At 44.4% G+C, this 17,813-nt stretch overlaps 1 protein-coding gene across 1 annotated transcript; it reads left to right on the top strand.

The window, feature by feature from the left end:
• The first annotated feature begins 12,200 nt into the window (after window positions 1-12,200).
• On the top strand, window positions 12,201-17,483 carry LOC116979827. Its single transcript, XM_033031709.1, has 2 exons — window positions 12,201-12,342; window positions 16,248-17,483. The coding sequence occupies exon 2, from the start codon at window positions 16,268-16,270 to the stop codon at window positions 17,339-17,341; it is 1,074 nt and encodes a 357-aa protein (XP_032887600.1). The 5' UTR covers window positions 12,201-12,342; window positions 16,248-16,267; the 3' UTR covers window positions 17,342-17,483.
• Window positions 17,484-17,813: the final 330 nt, after the last annotated feature.

Genomic DNA, 17,813 nt, shown 5'->3' with positions numbered 1-17,813 from the left:
GTGGGTCACAACCACAGTATGTCTATATGCTGTGATTTTTGACGGGGTTTTTTATTTTTAGCCTATCTGTCACACTCTTTATCTATTCTTTTTAAGGCACTTTTTCTTGGGAGATACCTGCACGGCTTTGGAATTGGGCTTACCCACCCAGCAATCAAAAGTTTTATTTTAAATATTGTGTTACTCCATCTGAAACAAGGGAAACCATGTAAGCTTTAATGCAAGACGATCCTTCTAGAAAAACTGGAGGAATTACCTTTCGTTGTTGGAACGTTGGGAGCGTTAATCAGCCAATTAAAAGGGGTAAGGTCTTAGCCCATCTAAAATCAATAAATGCTGATATAACATTTTTACAGGAGACGCATCTCAAGGATGAAGCTTATTACATGCTGAAGGCTAACTGGATTGGCCAACTATATCATTATACTTTTCTTTCTAAAGCTAGAGGTACTGCAATCATAATTTGTAAAGGCATATCATTCAAACACAAAGCCACTATAGCCGATAAGGAGGGTATGTACATTATAGTATCTGGGGAGTTATATTCAACCCCACTTACTATGGTGAATATCTAAGCCCCCAATTTTGACAACCCACAATTTTTTAATAAATAATTAATATAATCTCAGACTTCACCCAGCAAAATCTGATAATTGGAGGAGACTTCAATTGTGTTCTGGACCAATATCTGGATAAATCCTCACAGCAAAGGATATATAATACAAAATCAAAATCTAGCAAACTCCTAAACACTTGTATAAAAAATACAAATATAACCGATGTATGGAGGATTGTGAATCCACCTGGAAGAGAATATTGTTCAAGAAGGAACTGCAGATGCTGGAAGATCGAAGGTACACAAAATTGCTGGAGAAACTCAGCGGGTGCAGCAGCATCTATGGAGCGAAGGAAATAGGCGACGTTTCGGGCCAAAACCCTTCTTCAGACTGAGGAAGGGCTTCGGCCCGAAACGTCACCTATTTCCTTCGCTCCATAGATGCTGCTGCTCCCGCTGAGTTTCTCCAGCAATTTTGTGTACCTTGGAAGAGAATATTCTTTTTATTCAGCCGTGCACAAAAAGTATACACATATTGATTATTTTCTGGTGGACACAAAACTAATCCCTTTTACAATAAATCCCAAATATCATAATATTATTTCCGATCATTGTCCATTAACATTCACTTTAAAATTAGAAGGAATGAATAATAAAAAAATGTTCTGGAGATTTTATCCTCAAATATTAACCGATCCTGGTTGCTGTGAATATTTGAAGCAACAGATGGAATTATTTTATGAGGCAAATGACACACCAGGTATTTTGGCCTGTTTATTATAGGAATCTTTTAAGGGCTTTATTAGAGGTTCTATTATCTCATATCAAGCGTATACATTTTTTTTTAAAAGGCCGGAACAATTGGAATTAGAAGAACAGATTAGACAGCTTGATTTAGAAAATGCTACCGATCCTTCTATTGACAAACACAATAAGATAGCAGTATTAGCATTTAAGTTGAATCAAATTCTTTCTTCAAGAGTTTACAAGTTATTTCAATATACTAAGTAAAAAAACTTTGAATTCGGTGACAAACTGCACAAACGTCTGGCACGTCAGTTGAGAAAAATGGAAAAAGATCATACCATTCAAAAAATTTGATCAGAAAAAGGTGAGCTACTTACAATCCCTAAAGATATCAATGAAAGATTTTTACAATTTATCAAAATTTATAGACATCTAAAACCAGTAGAAACAATAAAGATTAAAAATTTCCTTGACAATTGCAATCTTCCGTCACTTAACGCAGCAGAACGTGAAGAATTAGGAGCGCAGATTACAGTAAAAGATATTGAAGAGACTATTAAATCACTGAATAATGGTAAAACGCCAGGCCCAGATGGATTTAATAACAAAATTTATGAAAAAATGTCATGAATCTCTCCTCGTTTACAAGCTCTTTATATACACGCATTTAAAGAACAGACGTCACCACAAACTTTAACCAAATCAACTATTACACTGATACCCAAATAAGATAAAGATCTTGATGAGCCAGGATCATATAGAGCAATAGCTCTTTTAAACACGGATCAGAAAATATTAGCCAAAACCCTGGCAAGAAGACTAAGTAAGTACGCTAGTAAACTAATATACCCTGATCAAACTGGGTTTATACCCAAGAGACACTCGTTCAATAACTTGTGACGCTTGTTTAATATAATGTACTCATACAGAACAATAAATGAACTCATCAATTATTTCCTTAGACACAGAAAAAGCATTTGACCAAGTAGAATGGTAATATCTCGTCACAGTATTGCAAAAATTCCAACTAGGAGAAAACTTTATTTCATGGATAAAGTTGTTATATAACAATCCGACTGCCAGAATACTGACTAATCAAACACTCTCACCTAAATTTCAATTATCCAGGGGCAATAGACAAGGGTGTGCATTATCACCACTGTTATTTGCCCTTGCGATTGAACCCTTAGCTGAAAGTATAAGAGTACATCCGAACTAAAATAATAATACTATAATACTAAATATTCTAATAATAAGATATCGTTGTATGCAGATGATGTACTATTATATATTACCAACTCCCAAGTCAGTATCCCAAATATACTAAATTTTATAGAACAATTTGGCTTCTTTTCAGGGTATAGAATAAACTGGAACAAAAGTGAAATTATGTCGATAAAACCTCAAGACCCGTCACACCTTCTAAAATTTCCCTTTAGAGTTGCTACGGAAAAATTTAAATATCTTGGAGTTTACGTGACTAGAAAATATTCTTCCTTATTTCAAGCAAATTTTCCACCACCAATCACCAAATTAAATGCCCTTATTCAATTTTGGAAAACACTTCTGATTTCCCTCATAGGTAGAGTAAATGCCATAAAGATGATTTTCCTTCCACAATTCCTGTACTTATTTCAATCAATACCGATTTTTCTCCCTAAAAACTTAAAAAAAAAAACTTGACTCTGTGATTACAAACTTTATCTGAGATTTCAAAACTCACAAAATTCACTAACGAAATTTATACAAACCTAAAGAAACCGGCAGACTGGCTTTCCCTAATTTTCTTTTCTATTACTGGGCAACTAATATTAATAATTTAATTTATTGGATGGAAGATACATGCCAACAAGAAAACTGGTTAAAAATGGAGAGGGAAGATTGTTTGCCTTTCAATATAGGCGCGATTCTTCTCTCTCCAATAAATCTGAAGAAATCACCATATGAGAAAAATTTGATAATCCATATCACCTTACGAATCTGGAAACAGTTGAAATCAACCCTTAAATTGAGAAATGTATCTCTCTTCTTACCAATCGCCAATAATCCCTCCTTTAAATCGTCTACTTCAGACAAGGCGTTTGCACAATGGGAAAGCTTAGGAATTAAAAAGCTGGGAGATCTTTATGAGATGGGGACCCTCCTCTCGTTTCAAGAATTACAGTCGAAATATCATTTGAAAGGTAGTCAATACTTCAGATATCTTCATATACGAGACTATGTGAAAATACACATTCAAGATTGTCACTCTATGGGTCCAGATATACTAGATGAATGCATGAATAGAAAATCAGATTCAAATAAGTTAATATCGTACCTCTATAATGCCCTTTTAAATGTACATATCCCACTGTCGGAAATAATTAGGTGAGCTTGGGAAGACGAATTGGGTCTAACAATTTCAAAGGATAGTTGGGAGGAAAGTCTTCTATATATACACTACTGTTCTCTTAATGTTAGGCACTCGCTAATGCAATTTAAAATACTGCATAGACTTTATTATTCATTAAGTCTAAAATGAATATGACCTTCCCAAATGTCTCCCCTATTTGTGATAAATGTCTCCTCCAAGAAGCAACCATAACCCATTCCTTTGCTTCCTGTACAAAATGTTTGTGGATCACAAACATGTCCGAGACACTACATTTGGAAAACATTAGGCTTGTCTTGGCGGGAAAACCAGATCAATTTCTCAAGACATGGACACCCTTCACCGAATTCTTACAAGAAAAGCATGGTGCAACACAAATTTAAATTTAAATCCAATGCCGGGTTGGGTGAGGTGGGCGGAGGGGGGGGGGGGGGGGGGGGGGGGGGGGGAGACGAGGGGCAAGGTATATCTCCACCTTTCTTTTTCATTTTTCTTATTTCTATAACTTTCAGCCACATTGCTTTGGTAGATTAGAAGTCTTTCTTTTGTGCTTTTTCGATCTATCTTTTCACTTTTAAACTTTTCCCTTTCTTGTTCTCTTTTTCTTTTCTTTTTTCATTTTCGGGTTATAAGGTTAAAAATGAAGCTGTACAATAATTGTATAATTTTAGATGCCGAATGTTTTATCTTTGTACAATTGCTTCAAATAAAAAATAAAATAAAAAATATATATCCAATGACTTGGCCTCCACAGCCGTCTGCGGCAATGAATTCCACTGATTCACCACCCTCTGACTTTTTTATTTCGAGGTTATGGCCTCTGATCTTAGACGCTCCCACTAGTGGAAACATCCTCTCCTTATCCACTCTATCCAGGCCTTTCACTATTCCGTGGCGTGTCACGGTGAGATTTTGGCTACTCCAGCCTTGCCTCGGAAGTGGATGATACGTGGGGTGAAACCAGCTCCATTTTAAGAGGTCAGGTGTCAAAGGTGAAAGGTACATTACGTCTCTACCTCCTGATCATGGAGGTATTGGGAATGCTGTGTCTTCAAGGTCTGAGCTTTGACAAAAATCAATTTAATGTGGACTGCCTCGTGTATGGAAATATGTACCTGCGAAACAGGAGCTGCCTGTCACTTACCCTGCACCAATAACCAGAGGGAACTTCATTTGAACTCTGGCCACCCTGTTGCGCCAAACAGGGAAAGCTTTCGAATGAGTCTGGTTGGCACTTTGTCATTAAACAATCGTTAACTGGAGGGAGAAAACATTGTAACTGCCTTGCTGCGATTTTTGGTTTGTGATTTATAATGTTGCCTTGAATAAATCCCTGCTTAACCTGCGTGTAACGATCTTGCACTTTGTGTTGAAAACACTTATGTTGAGTTGGGTATGTTTGGGCAAACGTGAGTTGGTGGGACCACCTTGGTCGGCATGCATGAAATAGACTGCAGGACCTGTTCCCGTGCAATATGACACTGACTCGTTGAATTAAGATGAGGGGAAAGATTTAATAGGAATCTTAGAGGCAACTTTTTAACACAAAAGGTGGTGGATATAAGGACCGAGCTGCCAACGGTGGTAGTTGAGGTAGGTACTGCAACATAATTTAAAAGACACATGGACAGGTACATGGATAGATAAGGATTAGAGGGATGTGGGCAAAACGTAGGCACCTCGGTCGGCACGGATGTATTGGGCTGAACCTTTCTTATCCATGGATCTGTCCAAATGTCTTACAAATGTTGTTATAGTACCTGCTTCACCTACCTCCTCTAACAGCTTGTTCCATACACCCAACACGCAACACTCTGTGTGGAAAACGTTGCCCCTCAGATTCCTCTCACCTTAAAACCATGCCCTCTAGTTTTAGACTCTTGTGCGCTGGGGAAAAGACAATGACTATCAACACGCTCTAGGCTGCTTATTATTTTATTAACTTTATACGGTCATCCCTCAGCTTCCTGCTGTCCACTGATCAATCGCAACTTATCCAATCATCTGAAGCTCACCATTCCAGGTAGCATCCAGGTCTGTACATCAAAGCTTCTGTAGATCCCTGCATTTGCTATGTGCGGCCTGCCAATTAGATGACCCATGGTGCATCACCTCACACTGGTCTAAATTAAACTCCATCTGCCCAATTTCCCAGCTCATTTATGTTCTTCATATCCTTTGGCAACCATCCTCGCTATCTATATCTCCACCCAAATTCATGTTATCAGGAAATCTGCTGATCAATCCACCTCCATTCTCATCCATCATTAATATATACATACACACATACTTGCTACGAAGGTCCCAGCACCAATCCCTGAAGCTTACTGCTGCTTACAAAATTCCAGTCAGAAAACAACCCTGCAGTAATCCAGCCTCAAATCTGATTGAGGCTTTTAAGGAGGGCACTGAGAACATTGACGCCGACAAGGCAGTAGATGTGGTTTACGTGGACTTTAGCAAAGCTTTGGACATGTTTTGCAGGGTAAGCTGGTCCAGAGTGTCTGGGCAGGTGTCACCAAAACAAGGTGTTTTGACAAACGACAGCGAAAATCAGTTCAGTGATAGGAGGCAGGGTGCCAAGATTAACTAATTTCCTTTGCCTGCACAAGATCCATATACCTCCATTCAAGCATAGCCACCTGCCTGTCTAAAGACACACTTATTTCTTTTTCCTGGATATTGCCTCAACTTACTTTGTTAAACAAGGTTCCCTAATCTCACCATCGTTATTACCTACCCTTACAGGGACAGGCTGACTAATTCTCTTTCAAACACCTCCCACTTCTGGAAGTGTTGTTTTTCCTCCAATAGCAGATCCACTCTGCCCATCCCATCTTCTACTGTCGGTCAGCCCTCCCCCCAATCTTAAGATGCAAACCCGAGGTCCAACCTTCTCCATTTCCAAACAACCTTAAAGACTCAGCAAATTGTGGTCCCCGTTTGCAGAGAGCTCCTTCACAGACACTTCCTCATTCCACATCTGCATTTCCTGATGAAGAAGGGTTTCGGCCCGAAACGTTGCTTATCCCCTTCGCTCCATAGATGCTGCTGCACCCGCTGAGTTTCTCCAGCATTTTTGTGTACTTTCCTAAAATAAGGTTGAGTACAAATTGCCCCTCAGTAGAATTGCTTCGTCCTGCTTTTAAAAGCCTTCCTGGGCACATGTAACAAATTCACAGGTACCTTGGGGTGCAGCTTGACAGTGAGCTGAACTGGAAGTGTCATATGGAGGCGGTGTACAGGAAGGGTCAAAGCCGACTGTATTTTTTAAGGAGGCTGAGGTCATTTAATATCTGCCAACCCCTACTGTGCAGTGTCTACCATTCAGTGGTGGCCAGTGCTCTGTTTTTTGCTGTGGCCTGTTGGGGAGAGGGCGCCCGTATAGCGGATAAAAACAGACTGGACAAACTAATCAGGAAGGCCGGCTCAGTGGTCGGGGCTGAGCAACGAACGGTCCAGCAGGTGGCAGAGGCCAGAACTCTAAATAAACTAGGTTCTATAATGACAAACCCCACTCACCCACTCCATGCCCTGAAGGTGATCAAGAGCAGCATCTTCAGTCAGAGGCTGATTGCACCAATGTGCAAAACGGAGAGATACAGGAAGTCCTGTTTACCAGCTGCTATAAGACTTTATAATGAGCATAAATAACTGCACTTTTTTTAAATTAATTGTATTTTAACTTGTATTTTAACGTATTTTAACTTGTTATGTATGGAAGCCTTTTGAGGAAATGTGTGGTGTTATGTTTGTCTTGAAGCTGTCGTGGCACTGTAATTTCCTGAAAAGGATTATTAAAGGAATAATCAAAATCAATCAATCAATCAATCAAAAATTGCCCCTCAGTAGAATTGCTTCATCCTGCTTTTAAAAGCCTTCCTGGGCACATGTAACAAATTCCACACCATCTTGGCCCCCGACTCCAACACAATAACACTTCAACATTACATTCTACTCTACACCTTTTCCTTGTGTATGGCGTCATTGCACAGCCTGATTTAGATGAAGAGAGGCCCTAAGCTATTTTCACTTGTGAGCCCCTCCCCCCTCCCAATCCCCCACCCCCACGACTAGAGGACCATGACTACCCGACAGTGACAGTGTGACACTTTTAGGTCCTACTGTATGTGGTTAATAAACAATTGGTTTTAAAATACATATTGGATTCACCGCGGACCGGGAGATGCCTTACCTGGATCGCCGTTTGAACCTCTGGAGTGTTGGGCCTCCAGCAGGGATGGGAGTTGGGGCCGGAGGAAAGCAGGTGAGTGGACTGAGGCCGGGCCGATGTCTGGTGGAGGGGTGGGGGTGGTCAGGAGGTAGGGGGGTATGAGGACTGTAGTGTGGGTGGGGAAGAGCTGGGGTCACATGGTTTGAGGGGGATGGGGAAGACCGGTGAGGGAGCGAGGTGAGTAGGCCCCCCTAGATCTCGAGGCCCTAAGCTTAAGCTTGTCTAGCTTATACGTAAATCCGGACCTGCTTCATTTTATTCTTATACATTATGATGAGGCTGAAGAAAGGTTCCGACCTGAAATGTCATCTATGTCCTCCAGAGATGATGCCTGACCCAGAATTACTCCAGCACTTTGTCTTATTTGTAAGGCAACATCTAGTCCCTTGTGTCCACACTGTGCTTTGAGTGGATAGCACACTTACCCTGTATGTCAAAACATATGATAATAATAAACCAATATCAAGGCAATATATTGAGGTTAAAATCCCCACCGTTTCCCACATCCTACTGCCATTTGTCTACATATTTGTTCTTCTAAATCCCACTGACTATTTGAAGTCCCATCATAATCATCACCCCATCCTATTTCCAAGTTGTACCCAGTAGTCTCATTTGTTCTGGCTGTGATTAGACCTTGCCATGGTATTCTTCAAGTGAGAGAGGGAAAATGTAAATGAGATGTGAGGGGCAAGTTAGCACTACCAGGGGTGGTGGTGGAGACAGATACAATAGGCCTTTAGATAGCCACATGGCCAGATATGCTTCACAGTTGATCTTGGCATCATGTTGGCACAGATATTTTGTGAGCTGAAGGGCCTGTTCCTCTGTCCCAAAGCACAACTAAAACCTATTGCCTAGCGGGAAAGTGTCCGATTCTGTGTGAAGTTTCTCTTCCTGATATCAAGCCTGTATAGCCAGCTCTGATCACGTCCCAAACTCCCTTCACCCGCAGGCTAAAGCAGTAACGTTCAGTTTAGTTTACTATTGTCACGTGTACTGAGGTCCAGTGAAAAGCTCTTGTTGCATGCTATCCAATCAAAGACTGTATACCAAAGATCTTATAGCAGCTCCTCTATAATCTTTGCTGTATACGATTACAATCAAGCCGTCCACAATGTACAGATAAAGTTATAACATTTAGTGCTGCGAGCTGCCCTCTGGTGGTGGAATGGATAATTACATGCCCCCCTTGGTTAAGATTACAACACCTCTTGGAGCCAAGGTATTTCAGATGCTGGAATCTTGAGCAAAAAACAAAGTGCTGGAGGAACTCAATGGGATGGACAGGCGATGTTTTAGGTCTGGGCCCTTCTTCATCATACTGAACCTGGAGCCCCATTGAAAAACAGCATGGAAATAGGCCCTTCGACCCACCAAGTCCACACTGACCATCGATCGCCCGTTCACACTTGTTCTATGTTTTCCCACTTTCTCATCCACTCCCTACACACAAGGGTCAATTTACAGAGGGCCAATTAACCTACAAACCCGCACGACTTTGGGATGTGGGAGGAAACCTTCGAGGTCACAGGGAGAACATGCAAACTCCACACAGACAGTGCCAATCTCACCATTGTGCCATCCTGTAATCTTCGTAATCCATGACAAAATTCAGGTGATTAAGCGCAAGGAGCAGATCAGCCACATTCCCACTGGGGTAGAAAATGATCAAGGGTGAATAGCATCTTCCTGCATCACAGCTCCTCCCCTTGCAGTGGGAAAGGTCTGATTTAGTTTAGTTAAGAGAGGGAGCGTGTATAAACTACAAAAGACAGCACTCAACGTCAGGATCGAACCCGGGTCTCTGGATCTGAGAGGCAGTGGTCTTACCCGCTGCGCAACTAGTGGCAGCACAGTGGTGTACTGGTAGAGACACTGCCTTACAGCGCCACAGACCCGGGTTCAACCCTGACTGTGTGGAGTTTGTACGTTCTCCCTGTGACTGTGAGAGTTTTCTCAGGGTGGTCCGGTATTCTCCCACATTCCCACAAAGATATGCAGGGTTGTACATTAATTGGCTTCTGTAAAATAAATTGTAAATTGTCCCTAGTGTGTAATATAGTGCTAGAGTACCGGGATCGCTGGTCAGCACAGGCTCGGTGGGTCAAAGGCACTGTTTCTGTGCAGTATCTCTCCAGTTTGAAGTCACTGTGTTGCCCTACCTCAAGACTTTGACACAAAGGGGAGGAAAGATCAGCAAAACCACAGTGGAGGGTGTTACAGGGAGAACGTACAAACTCCAGCAGCATACTGCACAGAAACAGGCCCACGTGAGACCAGAACCAAAGGGTTTCACAGTTCCAAGTGTTCCTGATTGTCCATGAGACCTACCAGAATCGCTCGGCTACTCACTGAATCATTTCTTATGCCCAGTCCGAGCCCGGTTCGAACTCCTGATGTCTTGCTTGGAGTCCTTGCACTTCTGGCAGATGAAGACCTCGGGGACGTTCGATTTCCTGATCTTAGCACAGGATAGGTGGATCCAGGTGCCACACTCGTTACATTCAATCATCGGTCTGCCCGCAAAAGGCTTCATACAGAAACATGTGATCAGATCCCAGGAATCGTCTTCTGAAAGGACACAATCAGCCAATGGAGGAGTTTGCATGTTCTCCCTGTGACCTCGAAGGTTTCCTCCGGTGCTCTGGTTTCCCCCCACATCCCAAAGTCGTGCGGGTTTGTAGGTTAACGTACAATATTCAGTGGGGATAGAGCCAGAGAGTAGGGACACGGGCTCGTTCACCCAACTCATCCATCCCAACCAAGATACTCCATCTAAACTAACCCCATTTGCATCTGATCACCCATATCCCTCCCATTAATTTTGCTGTATTTAATGTATATATGACTGCCCTCTGGTGGAAATAAATGTTGAGATATTTTAATTGAATCTGGATTGAACATCCACTATATATGCAACGAGCTGCCAGAGTAGGTAGTTGAGGCAGGTACTATCACAACTTTTAAAAAGCATTTGGACAGGTACATAGACAGGATAGGTTAGGAGGGATATGGGCCAAAGGCAGGGGTTTGGACTGGTGAAGATGGGGCATGTTGGTCAGTGTGGGCAAGTTGAAACAAGGGGCCTGTTTCCACGCTATATGACTCTGTTCCACTTTCTGGACATTCCTGTTCCTTCAAACAACCTACTCCAATCAACTTGAGCAAGTCTAGTGCCTCCAAAGTTGACCATGCCCCAATTTAGCCTTTAAACATGTAGGACAGCCCTCTCTATCCATACGTAACTATCTTAAACCAACAGAACAGTGGTCACTGGTCTTAAAAGACTCATCCACAAACACTTCAACCACTTGCCCCTTCCAATTTCCTAAGACTAGATCAAGCGAATGGCATGTTGGGCTTTATAACACGATGAGTTGAGTATAGGAGCAAAGGGGTCCTTCTGCAGTTGTCTAGGACCCTAGTGAGACCACACCTGGAGTATTGTGTGCAGTTTTGGTCCCCTAATTTGAGGAAGGACATTCTTGCTCTTGAGGGAGTGCAGCGTAGGTTCACAAGGTTAATTCCCAGGATGGTGGGACTGTCATATGCTGAGAGAATGGAGCGGCTGGGCTTGTATACTCTGGCGTTTAGAAGGATGAGAGGGTTTCTTATTGAAACGTAAGATTATTAAGGGTTTGGATACGCGAGAGGCAGGAAACATGTTCCCGATTTTGGGGGAGTCCAGAACCAGGGGCCACAGTTTAAGAATAAGGGGTAAGCTATTTAGAACTGAGACGAGGAAACACTTTTTCACACAGAGTTGTGTGTCTGTGGAATTCTCTGCCTCAGAGGGCAATGGAGGCCTGGTCTCTGGATACTTTCAAGAGAGAGCTAGATACGGCTCTTAAAGATAGCGGAGTCATGGGATATGGGGAGAAGGCTGGAACGGGGTACTGATTGTGGATGATCAGCCATGATCACATTGAATGGTGGTGCTGGCTCGAACTGCCGAATGGCCTACTCCTGCACCTATTGTCTATTAAATTTTGCCCCTCTCACCTTAAATCTATGTCCTCCAGTTCTTGATTCCCCTCCCATGGATAAACGTGTGCATTCACCCTCTGTTCCCGTCATGATTTTATACACCTCTGTATGATCACCCTTCAGCCTCCTGCAATCCAAGGAATGAAGACCCAGGCTGCTCAAACTCCACTTGTAGCTCAGGCTAGTCCTGGCAACATCCAGGTAAACTTCCTGCTGTTATTTCAGACACTCCCCGATATCTGCTGTGAGCACGCTATGGCTCAGAGGTGTCGAGTGGGGTCCACTCCTGACACCTTGCAGTGCCCTTTTAAATGTAGCTAGCTTGGTTTAAATATGAGTGATTGCATCATGAGCGAGGTGGAGCCGTGTGTCTGCGGGGTGGAGGCAAGAGAGAGGTGTCCGATCGAACTCGCCAGAGTTGGGCTCCAGTTTACTTGTTTACAGGTAAGCGGCAGACTCCGGGATCCTGAAGTTTCTCCCAGTAAAGCTTCTGCCCAAAGCGGCGCTTCCAGTGGATCCCAAGGTCATTGCTTCAGGGAGTGAATGGGCTGGGATATCCCTGCTATTCCTCCCACTACACCTTCTCCACCCTCTTCCCCCTAATCTTCCAGCCTTCTCGCCCCATCAACCAAACCCATCTCTCCCTCCCTGGCACACCGGGTTCTGGGGGGTCTTGCAGTAAATCTAAGCTCTCCCCTTTCCCCAGTGGACATGTCGCAGTTGTGTACCTCCCTTATTAAACCTTTCCCCTCTCGCCTTAAACCTATATTCTCTGGTTCTTGATTCCCCTGCCCTGGTAAAAGACTCTGTGCATTCACCCTATCTATCTATTTCCCCTCATGATTTTATACACCTCTACAAGATCACCCCGCATCCTCCTGCGCTCCAAGGAATAAAGTCCTAGCCTGCACAACCACTCTGCAGCTCAGTCCCTCAAGTCCTGGCAACATCTTAGTTACCAGGACTCGAGCAGCAATGGGCTGCTCGCTCCCCAAATGTTTTGGGTTTATTAGGGGAGGGGAGAGGAGGTGTGACATTTATTGCCCCATTGGCTCAACAAAATAAAAAACAGAAAAATATCTAATAATCAACAATGCAATAAATTAATAACCATAATATTAGGCAACCATAATAGTGCAATAACAAAGTCTATAGTCAACCAAAGACACAGTCCATAGAAGATCATGGTTGCTGAGGTTAGTGGTGTGCAGTGTTCAAAAGCATGATGGTTGCTGGGAAGAAGCTGTTTTTGAATGTGGAGGTCACGGTTTTCAGGCTCCTGTACCTTCCTCTCGATGGTAGCAGCGAGATGAGAATGTAGGTGTCTGATGATGCTGGCTGCCTTAATGAGGCGGTGCCTCCTCTAGATCCCTTCGATGGTGGGGTGGTCAATACCCGTGATGGACCAGACAGTGTCCACCATTCACTGCAGTCTCCTTTGTTCCTGGACGTTTGAGTTGCTGGACCAGTCAGTATGAAGAAGGGTCCCGAACTGAACTGTCACCGATCAATGTTTTCCAAGGATGTTGCCTGACCCGCTGAGTTACTACAGCACTTCCTGTCTGAACTTTCAGTCAGTGTGCTCTCTGGCATTAGTTGAAGTTGCTGAAGTTTAGAAGGATGAGGGGGTATCTCATTGAAACTTAATGAATAATCAAAGGCCTGGATAGAATGGATGTGGAGTAGATGTTTCTAATAGTGGGAGAGTCCGGGACCAGAGGGCACAGCCTCAGAATAATAGGATGTACCCTTAGAATGGGGATGAGGAGGAATTTCTTTAGTCAGAGGGTGGTGAAACTGTGGAATTCATTGTCTCAGGTGGCAGTGAAGGCCAAGTCAATTGATATTTTTAAGGCAGTGATTGATAGATTCTTGATTAGTACTGGTGTCAGGGTTATGGGGAGAAAGCAGGAGAATGGGGTGGAGAAGGAAAGATAGATCAGTCAAGATCGAATGGTGGAGTAGACATGGTGGGCCGAATGGCCTAATTCTGTTCCCACTACTTATGAACTAGTGTAAGGGTGATTGCTGGTTGGCGCAGACTCAAAGGGCTGAAGGGCCTGTTTCCATGCTGTATTTTTAAACTAAACCAAAATAAATGTCTGTTCCCATTCTCTACTGTTCAAATGCAAAGTTCTGGAGGGAATGAGCATTGTTAAGTAGGGTTACGTACGAGTGCAGATGCCCTTGGGTGTGTATGTTTGATGTTGAGAGACTTCTAAAGAAACTCATGGGGTCCCATTAATTTTTTTTATAAGCAGACATTTAATACAGAAACAAGTGACACCTGTTACAGTTTCAAAGGTTTATTAGGCCCTCGCAAGTAGTGTTGTATCCAGAAAAAGACACAAAGTGCTGGAGTAACAGCGGATCAGGCAGCATCTCTGGAGAAGTTGGATAGGGTCGGGGCTTTCTTTAGACTGATGATTGGGGGGGTGAAGAAAGCTGGAGGAGAGGAGTGGCAGGACAAAACCTGGCAGGTAATAGGCTGACACAGGTGAGGAAAGTTATTTGACAGGCAGATGGTTGCGCGAAGGCCAGAGATGAAAAGATAAGTTTGAGTTGAGTATTGGAGAATTGTAAATTGTGAAACTAGAGGGGGAGATGTAGGTGGAAGTGAGGGGGACGGGAGAAATGGATGTGAGTCAAGGTGGGGCATAGGGGAGAGGGCAGGTGGAGCATGTGGGTGGGGGGGGGGGGGGGGTTGGAAGCAGGGAGCAAGGTAGAAAGAACAGAGAGGTGGAGGGTGATGTAGTTACCTAAAATTGGAGAGTTCAATCTTCATACAGTTGGGTTGGAAGCCACCGTCGCTGAATACGAGGTGCCTTTCCTTCCGTTTGCGTGTGGCCTCACTCTGGCAATGGAGGAGGCATAGGAAAGAAATGTCAGTATGAGAATGGGAAGTAGAGTTAAAATGGTTAGTAACTCGCAGACCCAGTAGGTCTTGGTGAACCGAGTGGAGTATCGTATGTAGCTCTGGGTCCCTCACTATGGTCAGACCCTGGAGGGAGCACATGCATTCATTGATCTACCACAGATGAGAGACTTCAGTTACTGGGCAGCCAAGATGAAGCTGGGACTGCTACCTGAAGAGCAGGAAAAGTGAGTGAAGATTTGATGGAGCCTCAATCTTGAAGGGTTTGATAGATTGTAAGGATGTGTTTCCAAGGGTATAAAGGATGGTGGCCAGAGGATGTGGAGTGAAGACAATCAGCAAAGGAACAAGAGACAAGAGGGCAGAGGAATCAAAAATAATGGGGCGCAGGATTAAGGAGAGAGAAATTAACTTTAAAGGGCATCTGTCTGAGAGGATTTTTTTTAAAACACAAAGAGTGGTTGATGTGTGGAACACTCTGCCAGAGGAAGTGGTAAAATCAAAAACCATCTCTATGTTTAAGAGACATTTAAATAGACTAAATAGGCAAATCATAGATCCAGATGTAGGCGAGGGGTATGAGTGTAGATGGGCTGAAGGTCAGCAGAGACATGGTGGGCTGAAGGGCCTGTTTCTCTGCTCCACAGTTATGATTCTGGGCAGAATCTGTGATCTGGAATGTGCTGCCGGAGAGGGAGAGGCTGCAGGAAGCAGTTTCGATGGTGAATCAGCTGTTTCACAAAACAACTGAACACTTTCACATTCACTTTTACTGACACTGGCCTATTAATTGACACAAATTCACCATGTGGTCTGGTCAGGCATCACACTGGGCGGAGTCCAGGGAAGCAAAATTAAAGCAGCAGATGCCAGAACATTGCAATAAAAAGAGAAAATGCTGGAATTTTTCAGTGGGTGAGATCGCACATAATGTTTAAGGTCAATGTCAGTTTGGTAACATTTTCTGATCCGTTGAACATTTTCAGCATTTTTTGTTTTAAATTAGTCCATGGCGCGGGGACTTGCATTGATGGGTGAACATCAGGAGCTGGCCTCAATAACTAATCTCCCGCTTGCCAAAAACATTTACGCTCAGTCCATGGCCTACACGATCTCCCCATTGCTAAACATTCCAACTCCCCTTTCCACACTGACCGTTCTATCCTAGGCCTTCGAAGCACCAGAGTGCCAGGTTCAGTCACGACCTCGGGTGTTGCCTGTGTGGAGTTTTTATGTTCTCTCTGTGACCGTGTGGGTTTCCACTGGGTATTCCGGTTTTCGCCCACATCCGAAAGACGTGGGTTTGTGGGAGGAAACCGGAACACCCAGAGGAAACCCACGAGGTCACGGGAGAACATACAAACTCCACACAGACAGAGTACCCAAGGTCAGGCTTGAACCCGTGTCTCTGGCACTGAGATAGCGGGAGCATCCGCTGTGCCGCACTGTGTTTCATTGTTCTTTCTCTTCACAGAAGCTGGGATCGATTTCCAAATGGCAGCAAAACCTTCTAATCATGGGATGAGGACGGGAGGAGACGTGAATCGGGCTGGTCCTGTGAAGGGGGCAGTGCCCCGTGTGGGTCAGGCAGCCAGCCCTACCTCCTCGGGCTCCAAGACCCGGGGAGTGGGAGCCCGTTCTGGGCCTAGCAGCCCCCACACACCAACCAGCGTGGGAGCTCCTACAAACCCTCGATCCACAGCCCCGGCAGCTCGGAGAGCCACCAGCTCGAGCAGCAGAGAGCCAATGAGCTCCACAAAGAGTGCTCCGTCCCCCGTTGGGAAGTCCAGCCCAGCTCCCAGGGCAGTGGGCAAGGTCACTACTGCTGCTAAGCAGCCCAGCCGGACGATCAGCGAGCAGAAGGCGGCAGAAATTGAGAGGGAGACCTGCGGGCAGCGGGAGAACCCCGAGTGGTTCAAGTGGCGCAGTAACCGTATCACGGCCTCTGTCGCCCACAAGGTCTCCCACAGCAAGTTCGTGAACGGAAAGAGCAACGAGGTGCCGCAGTCTTACCTCAAGTCCATCGTGGGCCAGGGGTCCAACGTGCTGACCCCACCCATGAAATGGGGCATCGACAATGAGCCCGTCGCCCTCCAGCAGTACGAGAAGCTCAAGTCCAAGGAGATGAAGCGAGAGGTTGAGGTCCGTCCTTGCGGCCTCTTCATCGACCCGGCCAAGAACTGGCTGGCAGCGAGTCCCGACGGGGTGGTGCAGGACAAGAAGACCAAGACCACGGTGGGCCTGGTAGAGGTGAAGTGCCCGTACAAACACCGGAACCACACCGTCACAGAGGCCTGCGAAGACCGATACTTCTGCTTGGAGAACAAGGACCATTTTCAGCTGAAGAAGAACCACCCTTATTTCACCCAAATTCAGTGTCAGATGGCTGTGGCGGGCGTCAACAAAGCGGATCTGGTGGTCTACACTAACCGTGACACTGCCATTGTCCCCGTGGAGTTCGATGCCGACTTCTGGCAGGAAACAGTGGAGAAGCTGGAAAATTTCTATACCAGAGCCGTCTTGCCAGAAATACAGCGGCAAAACCCAGCCTTTGCAAGGGAAGAATAATTCCGGAGAAACCTGCTGGGGTCCACACTTAATAGAAACATAGAAAATAGATGCAGGAGTAGGCCATTCGGCCCTTCGAGCCAGCACTGCCATTCAATATGATCATGGCTGATCATCCAAAACCAGAATCCCGTTCCTGCTTTCTCCCATATCCCTTGATTCCGTTAGTCCTAAGAGCTAAATGTAACTCTCTCTTGAATAGATGTCCTATGAAGACATCTCCCAATACTCCTGCCATTGGGACTTTAGGAACGATGCTTCGAGATTCCTCTGGATGTAAAGTGGCTTTGTGACAAATTGCCAAGAGTTTTATGAACCTTAAACTTCACTGTTTCTCTCTCCACACATGTCACCTGACCTGTTGAGTGTTTTCAAGCTTCCTCAGGTTTATTTTACTGTAAAATATTCCCAATGGTGTGCAAGAAATTTCAATTCTCTGGATGACAGTAATATTTATTTTGCTGTGGGAGCT

The sequence above is a fragment of the Amblyraja radiata genome, chromosome 13, assembly GCF_010909765.2.
Source record: "Amblyraja radiata isolate CabotCenter1 chromosome 13, sAmbRad1.1.pri, whole genome shotgun sequence".
Classification (NCBI taxonomy): Eukaryota; Metazoa; Chordata; class Chondrichthyes; order Rajiformes; family Rajidae; genus Amblyraja; species Amblyraja radiata.
Note: the sequence above shows the minus strand (reverse complement) of the source record. Positions and strands in the feature narration are given on the sequence as shown.